This window comes from Lynx rufus, unplaced genomic scaffold (assembly GCF_022079265.1).
Source record: "Lynx rufus isolate CCGP_SWC_20201006 ecotype Redwood Valley unplaced genomic scaffold, mLynRuf1.p SCAF_2, whole genome shotgun sequence".
Lineage (NCBI taxonomy): Eukaryota > Metazoa > Chordata > Mammalia > Carnivora > Felidae > Lynx > Lynx rufus.
Window position 1 is genome coordinate 70,154,679 of NW_025814834.1, and position 13,530 is coordinate 70,168,208.

The 13,530-nt window shown below is 36.4% G+C and overlaps 1 protein-coding gene across 1 annotated transcript in view; it reads left to right on the forward strand.

The window, feature by feature from the left end:
• KCNH7 (potassium voltage-gated channel subfamily H member 7) overlaps positions 1-13,530 on the forward strand; it is a 476,865-nt gene that overhangs the window by 400,422 nt on the left and 62,913 nt on the right. The window contains exon 7 of the mRNA XM_047085555.1: positions 3,420-3,845. Within this exon, the coding sequence (XP_046941511.1) occupies positions 3,420-3,845 (426 nt within the window). The remainder of the gene's footprint in view (positions 1-3,419; positions 3,846-13,530) is intronic.

The following is a 13,530-nucleotide window of genomic DNA, read 5'->3' on the forward strand; positions in this document are numbered from 1 at the left end:
TTCCCTCTTTTTATAAGGATAACAGTTATCGCATCAAGGCCCACCCCAATCCAAGATGACTTCATCTTCCCTTGATTACATCTACAAGGACCCTCTTTTCAACTAAGGTCATATTCACAGGTACTGGAGGTTAGGACTTCAACATACCTTTCTGGGATTCACAGTTCAACCCACAACAGTCGTATTAAGAGATATAAACATAAGGAGTTTTAACTTCGTTTTACTTTTGCATGTATTTCCTTAACACTATAAATAAAAATAATAGCCGTTACCATTGAGATCCTGTAATAAGTATCTTTCCCTTAAAAGGAGTCTGTACTTTATTCAAGTGTGAGAAACTGACCTATAGGAGAAAGCTAGATATCCCTATCACATTAGATCTTCCACAGCCTGTCACTCTCTCTCGGCACTGCCATCCCCACCACAGCTTCCCTTGCCTTTTATCCATCAGCAACATAAGGCAGCTTGTAATTCCTCAACACACAACAGGTTATTCCATGCTTCCCTACCTTTGTTCATTCTGTTTCCTCTACCTGTACTATTCTTCCCTTGCCAGTATCCTCATTCCCCAGCTGCATTCTTTTCTTCTTCCCACTTGAAGTCTTAGTTCAAGTGACATCCTTCCCTCAAAGTCCTCTTTAGAGGCCCCTTTCATCAGCATCACCACCAACCCCAGAAATGAACCAAGTGGACCTCAGCAGGGCTCCCATTTTCCTGCATGTCTTTTTCTCCCAGTAGACCGTAAACTCTGCAATGTCTAGGACAGTATCTTCCCAAGGTTTCAGTCTCCAGCTCTTAGCACAGTGGTTATCTAACTGTTAAAAGAATGCTTGCATGTGTGGGATGGAAAGGGCTCCATCCACAGTTTTCACTTCTCAGGGGATGCTCCATTGTGCTGAATGCATTCTAACTTAGACTTCTGCTAAAACAAGTATTCAAACTGCCCTCTGTGGGAGGTTGGTATCAGGGGCATGTCTCTTAAGCAGGAAACAAACTTAGACAAATATCCCTTTCTTTAAAAATGACTTTTTGGGCATTCTCTTTGAATAACTATATACCCTTTTTTAATGAGAGATATTGTGAATTTAGGGATTTGGTAAGATCTCCACAGTTCAAAAATTTTAGCCAAGACTTGTCAGAGTGCATAAAAGAATCTACTGAGAGAGGGAACTGGAAAGATATAATAGGTCCATGTTTTAGATGACTTTGAGAGGCAAAATAAGGTTTTGGGTTTTACTTCTTACACTCCGAATCTTCCCTGCTTTTTTTTGTTTTGCTTTGTTTTGTTTTGTTTTTAGAAAAGGACATTATATAATGACATCTTAAGAGCTGATCCATTCTTTCTGGACCGAAATGTTATAGGCTTGTTTTCTGTACTGACCATTACAGGATTAGAGTCCTATCAGTTTGCACTCATCAACTGACAGATTTTCCAAACATATTCCTCTTTAGAGTTAGAGATCGAGATTGAAATCTTGGACTCTGAAGATTTTTAGTCTTCCAGAAACAATGAAATCGCTTTTTTTCTAGATTTCTTTTTTTTTACCAATAATTAATTCCTGTCCTTCCTCATAATAGCTTAAAATAAAGCCCTATTTCCTGTTCAGATTTACTCTGGACTGAAAAAATGGTTAAGTTCATTATTATTATTGATTTGTTATTATTATTATTATTTATTTTTTTAAGCTGAATTAAATCAGTTTAGCTCTTATCTTCAAACATCTTTGTCTATTTTAACTGAACTCTTCTGGTATACTTAAAAATCATGTTGTACCTCACTTGTGGTTGTTACTCTACTTCTCAAGTTTTTTTTTAAAATAAGAATGGTAACTCATTATATGTGGAGAAAAAAGGTGTGGGATGTGACAATGAAAATAAGATTTAAGAATGAAATTTGCCTAAGATATTGTTATAGGCAAGTTAAAACCTACAGGGATAGAATTATCAAGAACGCAAAAATAATACTCTCTAACCAATAGGAGATTGCCTGAGGTTCATACTGCAAAGATGAGCATATATTAGCTGTATTTACAAGAATCTAGCCTAAGAAAATTTATTTAGTGAAATTAACTCTGAAATAGGGCCATTGTGTATAGGTGGAATATTCATAATACAAGATTATAACTCACTGCTCCCTTAAAACATGTCTTTATGTGCCATTTATGGAGTCATCAAATTTTTTTTTTATTTTTTGTAAACCCATATATTTAGACTAATTACATTTTCTAGGTAGCTAGGTAACCTTTTTGTTTTGAGCTTTGTTCTTGAAACTTAGTCTAAAATTACCAACTCATGGGGGCACCTGGGTAACTCCATTGGTTAAGTGTCTGACTTCAGCTCAGGTCATGATCTTGCAGTCTGTGAGTTTAAGCCCCATATCAGGCTCTGTGCTGACAGCTCAGAGCTTGGAGCCTGCTTTGGATTCTGTCTCTCTCTCTCTCTCTCTCTGCCCCTCCCCCACTCACACTCTATCCCTCTCTCTCTCTCAAAAATAAAACATTTAAAAAGTTAAAAAAATTACCAACTCATGAAATTTTCTACTGGGTTATGATTCAAATTGAGCGCTCATTTTTTTCAGATCAATCAAGACTCTAAAAGATGAGCTATTTTATTTTACCCAGTGTCTTGTTATGTAGAACAAATCTCAGGGTTTACGTACCCCTTGGTGATAATAATCTTGCAACATTTCCAGATCGATATTCTGAACATCTCTTTGCACCATTGTCTTTTCATGATTCTCTACATGTGATGGAGGAGTTTGGGTGAAAGTACATTTGTCCCAGGTTATAAAATATTCTCTCAACCTTTTAGGAAAAAGACTCCTTTGTGTTTATTTTAATCTGTTGTGTTTTCTGCACCGCCCCCCCGCCAAGGTTAAAAACAGATTGCAGGTGGAAAAATTGTAATTAAAGATTTCAATGAGTTGAGTTTAATTTATCAGGGTTTAATTATAAATTAAATATATGTAAATTAAATATGAATCTGGATCCAAGTAGGCTGTTTCTATTCATTACAGACAATCCTTTCTAAGGCTTGAAAACTGAATTACTCGTGTATCAGTCTGATTTTATGATTTTCTAAAAACGGTTATGTGTTTTTATTTCTGAGTAGTAGTATGTTTCAAAGGAACCCGTAACCATTCCTTGCTATCAGAGTGACAATATCCATTACTTTTCAGTGCAAATCATGTTTAGCAAGAATTACCAATGGAGTTTTCTGGGGTCAAATATGCCACATAGTGGGGGGGGGGCGGTATTTGGGTTCGTTTCAATGTACGTGTTTTTCTTACTTACACACTTCACAATTACATGCAATCTTCCTATTCGATTTTGACGTATAATTACCTTCATATTTTTATAGGTTAAGAGGTTACATAATGACATTTTTATATACTGTGTAATGTTCTCTTCTGTGTTCAGGTTCTCTCTTTAGGAGCAGATGTCCTGCCAGAATATAAACTCCAGACACCACGTATCAACAAGTTTACAATACTGCACTACAGCCCCTTCAAGGCAGTCTGGGACTGGCTTATTCTGCTGTTGGTCATATATACTGCTATATTCACGCCCTACTCTGCAGCCTTTCTCCTCAATGACAGAGAAGAACAGAAAAGACGAGAATGCGGCTACTCTTGTAGCCCTTTGAATGTGGTGGACTTGATTGTGGATATTATGTTCATCATAGATATTCTAATAAACTTCAGAACCACATATGTAAATCAGAATGAAGAAGTGGTAAGTGACCCGGCCAAAATAGCAATACATTACTTCAAAGGCTGGTTCCTGATCGACATGGTGGCAGCAATTCCTTTTGACTTGCTGATTTTTGGATCTGGTTCTGATGAGGTAAGAGCTGCTTAAGACTCTTATTTTCTGAAAAATCACAATTCCCAAAGTGCATCTATCTTGACTGCCAAAAAACCACAAGTGGTTGCTTTACAAACGTCCTATATCTCAGAGATGAAATTCACTTCATTGGAAATGCTATAAAATGAAATGGAACAATTTTGCCAGTGCAAACAATTCACAGTTCTCTCTTTTTCTACTAAGAGATACTAAAGACTATTTATCTTTTAACCAAGAAAACAGACTGTATGAAAAGTGTTTCATAACACATAACACATTTCCAGAATGTAAAGTCTCTACATGTTAACTTCATGGGTATAAAGTCTCTTTCTTTCTTAACTCATAATTGCAGTTTGAGACAGCCAGAGCTTAGTTTATGTTCAAATTATGTAGAAGAGGCATCTCCTGAAATGTCGTGTTCAAAACTCTTTCTCTTAAATAATATCTACGTTGGAAAATACTTCTGTGTCCCCAATATCTTATAAAGTTGGAAACTTCAAGGAAATCTGACAAGTACGTGTATAGTGTGCATTTTCTGGAGAGAGTCCATAACTTTAATCAGATTCTCAAAAGGTTCTTTGATCCAAAAGAAGTTCTCCTAACGTTCCCTCCACTTAATTGCCACTAATTTTTATTGTAAATAAGTTTCCTGGATTCTGTCATGGAAGGATTTACAGAAGATGTGAAAGTAATTCTAAGGGAATGGCTTGGGAAAGATAACCTCAATGTGGGGGCTCATGAGTGGTTCAGTCAGTTAAGTGTCAGACTCTAGATTTCGGCTCAGGGCATGATCTTTCAGTTTGTGAGTTTGAGCCCCTCATCGGGTCTCATGCTGGCAGTTTGGAGCCTGCTTGAGATTCTCTCTCTCTCTCTCTCTCTCTCTCCCTCCCTCCCTTCCTGCCCCTCCCAGGTCATTCTCTCTCTCTCTCTCAAAGCAAATAAATAAACTTAAAAAAAGATAACCTCAGTGTGTGAATTTTTAAAATTCAGGGTAAACCGCATCTTTTCTTTTTTTTTTTCAAGAGGAGATCAAATATCAAAAATGCCTCTGCAGATGTTTGCTCCCTGACCGATTAAGGAATCCTCCTCTGCCAAGAGGAACAATTGCTTTAGAAGTAAATTCTGTCCTACAGACCCTGCCTGTCAAACTCTGAGCAGTTAAGAGCAGGGCAATGAAGCAATATATCCTTCCTGGTTCTACAAACCTCACACAAAGCCTCAAGCCTGACTCTCCTCCTCTGTAAGGATGATATTACCCCCCCCTTACATTGTTTTATTTATTTATTTTTAATTTGAGGATCTAGGGAGATAATGCATGTGAAACTCTTAGAAATATACTCAAAAAAAGTTGGCTGCTCTTAAACCAGTTGAATTTTTCATGTCAGATACTCCTAACTTTGGTTGTTAAGTAAGAGGGAAGAAAGTGAAATACTTCTTTATAGATATTTATCTTTATGAGTTTCTTACAATGGGTGAGCCATGTACTTAAACCAAATATGTTCTTATTGGTAAACAATAGAATAAAATCTCACTCTTCCAAACTTTAAAATATGTACACCAACAGCAAATTAAATTTCAACTTGGTGAAATAGAAGAATGGATGAACAAATAAATAAGTAAATAAGATTGTTAAGTGCACTTGCTTTACTGATGAGATTTAATCCATAATAATCAAACCAGTGAGTATTTGGATATGCTGATTATGACCATGAAGGTAGAATTTCTAGGATGCAACATTTGACTTGTTTAATCCCATTACTATATCATATTATATGATATATATAATATATATGATATAGTATATCATATTACTATATGCAATTTAGATAATCACTATTTTAGGCAAGAGTTTAAGAGAGCTGAAACAGGAGAAAATTTATGTGATTCACATTAGTAGAGGATGAAATAGTCTCTGGAAAAAAATGGTCTCCGGACCACATTTCCCATATATCATCAAGGAAAAAGTGAAGTTTGCCTAAAGAAAGCAATGCCAGTTCTCCACTCCTGTGTACTGTCATGGCTTCCCCCATGTTCCCAAAGCTGCCTCTCATTTTTTTTTTTTTTTTTTTTGGGACAGAGAGAGACAGAGCATGAACGGGGGAGGGGCAGAGAGAGAGGGAGACACAGAAATGGAAACAGGCTCCAGGCTCCGAGCCATCAGCCCAGAGCCTGACGCGGGGCTCGAACTCACGGACCGCGAGATCGTGACCTGGCTGAAGTCGGACGCTTAACCGACTGCGCCACCCAGGCGCCCCAACCTCTCATTTTTTTAAGATGTGATCTGATAGGTGAAGAGCTCTGACTTTGAACTTAGACCTGGGTTTGGTTTTCGTCTGTGCCACTTACTTGCTATATTTTGGCAAGATACTTAGTTTATTAAGATTTCATTTATTTTTCTGTAAAATGGTGAAAGGTAGGCTCTTGTGATTTTTTAAAAATAAAGCAGCAAAGCAGCATATGAGGCACCTAGGTGGCTCAGTCCGTTAAGTGTCTGACTTTGGCTCAGGTCATGATGTCACTGTTAATGGGGTTGAGCCCCACATCAGGCTCTGTACTGACAGCTCAGAGCCTGGAGCCTGCTTTGAATTCTATGTCTCCCTCTCTCTCTGGCCTTTCCCCGCTCATACTGTCTCTCTCTGTCTCTCAAAAGAAAATGAATAAATGTTAAAAAGTTTTTTAATAAAAAAAAATAAAAACAGCATATATGAAGAGACTAACCCAGTACTAGGTACGTAATATGTGCTTGCCAAAGGTTACTCCTCTTCTTCCCATCCCTTTGGATTAAAGTCTGTGTTTCTTAATGAAATCTTCCTTACATTTTACTTACATTTTACTTACACATTACCACAGTAATCTGCAAATACTTTAATAAGGCATTTATTCAACAAATATTTATTATCTATGATCATATAATAGTATTAGATTAGCTAGTTGCATGTAGGAAACCTGAAGAAATGGGAGACAGAAAGAAAATATTTTGAGGACAGTTACTGGATTGCAAAGCACAGGAACATGAGGCATATTGTGAGGAAAGTATGTGGGCATCAAAGGTAGCAAGTGCAGGGATGGGTCTGGAAGGGGATTAAGGGTTATCAGCTATTGGGCTGAGTCAGCTATGAGAGGTAATAATAATACCTGTGATGGATTGGACTACTTCATACATTTCTCAAGAGTAATAAAGAAGATACTTCTTTTATATACAAACTATAGTATATAATTGTAATGAAACTCTTAATCAGGCTTTTCAGTACATAATGATATTTCAGAATAATACTTTTCCAAAAGTGTATAATGTCATGTAATAATAGTATTAAAAATATACAGCATGCATTTTGTTTCTTGCAAAGAAGAAGAAGAAGAAGAAAAAGAAAAATGCTTCCAGAGAAAATAGCTCTTATATTCAAAGGAACTATTTTTGGACATTTCATCATATGAGTATAGAATAAAAAAGACTTTTGGGGATTTTTAACCCCAAATTAAGTGACAAATCCTAAAATCATTAGGCTAGAGGTCACTTTGATAAGAATTATCCAGTGCAATGTTTTTCAAACTGGAGTATCAAAGAGGTGCCTGAGAGAGTTGGACTGAGTTCAGAGGCCCTCAAGAGTCGACATCAAGACAGACTGATAAGACTCAGAGCCATCCACCTCCACTAAAAAGGATTGGCTTGATTTTATCTGCTTTACCAGTTAGAATTTCATGTAGTTTTTTAACAAATTTGAATGAGAATTGACTTAATTCATTTTGCCATTCCCAGAAAGTGTTATGATAGCCTCCACTCAGGTGGGTTCATTCATTCTATAAGCATTTATTAAGAACAAACTATGTGCCAACAGGCTAGATCCTGTATTTACACAAACAAAACAAAACAAAACAAAACAAAAACAGTAAGACAAGATCCCATTGTCTGGGAGCTTGCAGTCTAGAATGGGGAGCAGTGGATAAGCAGCTGGAGTACTATCTGATAAATGCTTTCATAATGTTAGGTACAGGAGGACATATGAGCATGGAAGGAAGGGTTCCTGATTGCCAGTAGAAGTTTTTCAGGTAGAGAGTTTAGGAAAGCCAAGCCAGTTACAGAGGAAGCCCACTAGAACCATGGAGCTATAAAGCGTCGGTTCCCAGTCTTATCAGAACCAATATAAGAAATATTTTATAATGCCCCCTTTTACTATTGTTAAATAAGAGTCATAGATAGTATAGCCTTCTTATACATATAATTTCACAAATATGAAATATAATGTCCACCCTTAATATAAAGAAGAAATAAATGTTCATAAAATACCTAGTTGAATATGTAAATGTTTCAGATAGGTCTACATTAAATGATATAATGGAGTTAGCAGATGCTTGTACTTAGTTATAATGAGGAAGTTCATATTTGAGCAATAAATTAAACATTAAACTGAACATTATTGGTTTATTTTATATTTTCATCTTAACATAAGGGTTGAATATATATGTATGTGATTATATAGGTTTTTATGTGTACACATACATGTATGCAGGTAGATACGTATATACATGCATATATTAACATACCTAGAAATCTCAGGACTGTGAGATAGACTCCTAGTGCTCATAGACTGGCAGAGCCATGATGTATATGCACAGTACACACGTACTACAAGACCCGATATCATTGAAGATGTAATTTCCTGAAATAGCAAACACCTGTTAATGAAGATCCAAACTGGACTAGTTCATTATCTCTCAGTTTACATGGTAGCTAAATTCCTGGATATTTTCACGAATGTTAAAATGTGCAAAAGTGAATATCTGTTATATTAAAACCCAGTGACGCTTAGTAAATAAATTTCGTTTTTGCCCATACAAATGACTGTGATACATTGAAAAATTATATAGGACACAGAAGATTTTTGCTGTTGTTGGAGACCACTGTAGGCATTACCGGACTTCTACTACCTCACTCAACTAGGAAGTAAGGAAAAATTCAAGAAGATGGTGTCAAATACTGTAAATATATAAAGTAGGATAAAGGCTGAAAACAAGTCACTGGGTGTGTCAATTCAGTATGCATTGGTAGCAAATGGATCAGATACTGGTCACAAGCCAAACTGAAGTATCTTCAGAAATTAACAGGCAGGGAGTAGGACTCCCTCCTGCTGGAATCTTGGTAATAAAGAGAAGAGGAAAGAGCGGTATTAGAAGGTTGCACATGGTGAAGGAAGAGGCTATTTTGTTCTTCCTCTTCAGAACTTTGTGAACTGACAAGAAAACAGCCATGTAGTGCTGTGCGACTTCAGTGGGTAGCTAATTTGGATGGGGAAATTAGGAAAGACCTTTGCGGAGGTGCCGTTTGAGTTGAGACTTGATCCAAAGAAACGAGCCTCATGAAAACACATGCAGAGCATTTCAAGCAGAAGAAAACACTAATGAAAATGAACTGGGGAACAAGCTTGGTGTGTTAGAATAGAAACAAGGCCAGTGGCAGCTAGGCTGAACCATTGAGTGCTAAGATACGAGAATGCAGAGACAGGGACCAAATCACAAGGAGCAGTGACATTTGGTATTTATTCTGGCTGCAGTGGAGCCTTTTGAGTTGGAATAATATGACATAATGGACAGTTTTAAAGACCTCATGGTGGATGTCTGCAGAAAGTTTAGTCAGGGTAGAAGCAGAGGAATGATATTAGAGCTTTTGCTATAATGTAGCAGGGACAAAACAACAAGGGTTTGCACCACATGGTGGCAATAGAGGTGAAGAGATGTAAATACATTTGGAAAATGGTAGAAGAGCTGTTAGGGCTTGTTGATGGACTAAATTTTGCTAGAGTAAGAAAAAAAAAAGCAGAATTAATGATGGTTCAAAGATTTTGTTGTTTCTTTCTTCTTCTTTGAAATATTTTGGAGGATGGAGAATACGTAAGCAACTTTTATAGGTGGCCACTTATGTATCCAAATGGGAAAAGCCTGGGGAAAAGAAGGTGTGTTATAGGGCAGAAATTCCTCTTTGAACCATGTGAAGTTTGAGATGCCTATCAGTCATCCGAGTACAGATCGCATGTAGGCAAGTCGAGGACTCCATGAGCATCTAGAAGATATATATGTGAATATAAGAAAAAGAAGTGAGATCCATTAAATTACACATAAATTAGATGAAATCATGGTAAAGATTGGTTTAGATCAGTGTTTCTCCATCAGGACCATGCACTGATTTCTGTGTGGGTCTTATAAAAAAGTTTGTAGATTCATAATTGGTAGGTCTAAAGTAAAGCCTTGAAACCTGCATTATTAAAAATGGCAGGAACGATTCTGCTGTTTAGATATCCAAGAACTGGTGGCCTTATCTGGGACAAAGACGAAGTCCAGGAGAGGGCTTTCATGTGCTCATAGGTGAACATTTCTACGAAATGAAGACATAAATAATCAACTGAAGGAGTGTTTTAAAACTAAATATAAGAACAGTCATGATTTCGTAATTGCTTAATTCTAGCTGAATTATTAAAATGTTGTTTTCTATGCATCACAGCATCTTGGATAACCTTAGAGAAAACAATTTTGTCAATGCCAATTAAACATTAATGTCTTCCTTGCCAATTTCTCTAAGTGGTAAGCGACTGTGACACTTCAGTTTCATTTACATTCAACTCTGAAGAAGGAAACCTTTACAAATTTTGGATCTATATTATTTTAGCTATAATACATACATGCTAGCAATGCTGAGGACCGTTTGACATATACATTTTTACTGAAGCAGATACATGAGCAGAATTGCTCACTTTTTCAAAACAACCATTTAATCTTTTTAAATGTTAAAAAAATGTTTAAGAAAGGAATACTAACAATAACTTGGTTTGCCTGTGTCATTAATATCTTCCTGATGTCAGTGCCATCCAGTCAGACCCAGGAAGGAAGGGATTCTCTATTTCTTAATTTTTACATCGTCAAGTATGATGCCATCCATAGAAAATTATCTCAATATCACTGATGCAAGAGAATAACACTATTGGCTCAGTGTCCAAAAAGTCAACTTTTCATTATCTGCCTCAAGTGTTCCCATATTTTGCTTATCCGTGGCAAATCTTAGTTTCAGATAGATCAACTGTTAGAATCTAGAGCACTCTCTTTAGCTACACACTTCATTAACCTCTTCCTTTCCTGAAAATTGGTGTTCTTTTGATTCATCGCTTGCTTTGTCAACCTGTCTCCATTCCCACTTTACTGCTATTTTTCATGAATCCTGAATGCAGGTAAGGTGTTTGAAACCTAAGTATTTACAGTGCTCTTTGGGGGGAAATTTTAATAGAAAAGAGGAGTTTCTATTCACATTGGTATGTTTGCTTCATTAGTCTGTTAGATGCATCATAGAATGGATACAAGGAAAAACTTAGGAAGTATCTGTATAGCAATTCTGATCATCTTGTCAGCATTCTTTCTGAACCTGATTTCTACAGTAGTTACCATTAGTTTGTTAGAAGTGAATTGCTAAAACATTAGACACACTCATGTTCAAATTTAAATAAAAAAATACATTATGAAGACCTGTGTACATAATATATTTCTACACATAAAGTGACTGCATCTCTCTTTAGATAGTTCTTTGGGAGTTAAGGCAGATGTCTTCATTGGCATGTATTTGAGGCTGTCGGTCATGCCTGCCGAAATTTGTGGCATGACAAGTGAGAGACACAGGATCCCCAGTGCAGTAATTTTTGAACGAAGGAAAGATAAGAACATTCCATCAAAAAATATATTTTGCACTAAGTGGATCATTTATTCATCATGTATATGTCATCTATTGTCTACAATTTGCTAGAGATGATATAAGTTTCAATTTTTGGTTATATATTTCTCAAAACAAGTCAAACTTCCATTTTAAAAATACAACATCCATAATTTTTTATTCATTGTAACATATCTTACTGCTGTTTTAAAATCACTTGATGACCAGGGGCGCCTGGGTGGCGCAGTCGGTTAAGCGGCGGACTTCAGCCAGGTCACGATCTCGCGGTCCGTGAGTTCGAGCCCCGCGTCAGGCTCTGGGTGGATGGCTCGGAGCCTGGAGCCTGTTTCCGATTCTGTGTCTCCCTCTCTCTCTGCCCCTCCCCCGTTCATGCTCTGTCTCTCTCTGTCCCAAAAATAAATAAAAACGTTGAGGAAAAAAAAAAAATTAAAATCACTTGATGACCAGTTTTCCATGTTATTGTAACTAAAGAAAGGGAAAGTGAGTTCCAACTGCAGCAAAAATAGAATGTTAATTATAAACAAAATAAGTATAAAAGCATCTTGACAGTAAAGGTTGTTAAATATTGGAGTGACTGTCCCAGACAGGTTGTAAAACCTTCTGTTTGAAAGCCACAGTTTGTGCAGAGATTTGTGAGGTTTTGGTACGAATAAGGAAAGGATAAGCTAGGTGATTTCCTAAAGGTTTTTTACATATTCAAATATGGCTTTTTTTATTGTATTAGTGAATGTGTCCTTAGAAATATTGAAAAAATGTGGCTCAAGCTGAAGGAACTTGAAACTAGCTTCAATATTACTGGGTTTTATTGGATAAGTAATTCATGGAATGGTGTATACAAGTACCAGGGCTTAGGAGGGAATTGAAATGAAATCTAAAGCAAAACAGGAATGCAGAGTTATGAAATGTATTACTCACTAAGTGTTCCCATTTCTCCACTTGAACCCAAATATTTCTTGACAAACAGAACAGAATGATGGATTAAGTAGAGATTTTCAACGATGATTCATTCTTTCAGTCCTATAGACAACACTGAAGATCACATACTTATATTTCCTCATTTATAAAAGAATAATTCTGTCCGCTGACTACAGGCGAAAGTTGTGAAGAGTAAGCCTCTGAAATGAAGTATTTTACACGTAAGATTCTTGAAAGTGCTCACTTAAAAAAGGTAGAATTATTTTGAAAAATTATTGAGCATAAGACTTTTCGTATTGAGGAGGCTTTCCCAGTTTGACTGTAGCCAAATTTATTCTTGAGTAGAGAATTGTTGGACACTAGCAAGAAATCCCCTATTCTAATTTCAGGTCTTTAAAATGAATCCCACTTACCCTGAGAGAGATTATTGCCTGAACCATTTGAAAATATCTTGAGTCTGGGTCTGTTATCTAACGTGTTTACAAAATTTCAATTGCTTAGAGGATATATTTTTAAATACAGTTTCATTAAGAAAGTCATCCATAATAACGGAGACTAACTTCTACCTCAGTATAAGAAAGTATCCAAGGCTTTAATAAACTATGGATGTGGGTAGGTCTTTAAAAAAATTTAAATTGGATGATATACTTCAGCCACCCAAAAATGTCAATAATTTGAAATTCCAGGGGAAAAATCATTTTACATTTAAAAAGTTCTGACAAAATACATTAAAAATACAAGTCTTAAACAAGTACACTTTCTTTACTGTGGCATTCAGGCAAAAAGAGTTTGAAATACCATTCAATCACAGTGAAAGGAGTTCTGAAGTGGCATAGGTACTGATGAGGCAGAGACATGACTTATTAGAGTTCATTATGTCTCTTTTGCTGCAATTCATGGGCATGACCAAAAAACAAAGTACCTTGCTTCCATCTACTACCAAGTCGCTCACCTCTTTCTCCATCTTATTTATTGTCATGATATCTTTGTAGTGCATAATCACACATACCTCTTGTGAGCTCTTATGCTTGGTTAGTCTACCCAAAGTAGCAAAAAGCAGAC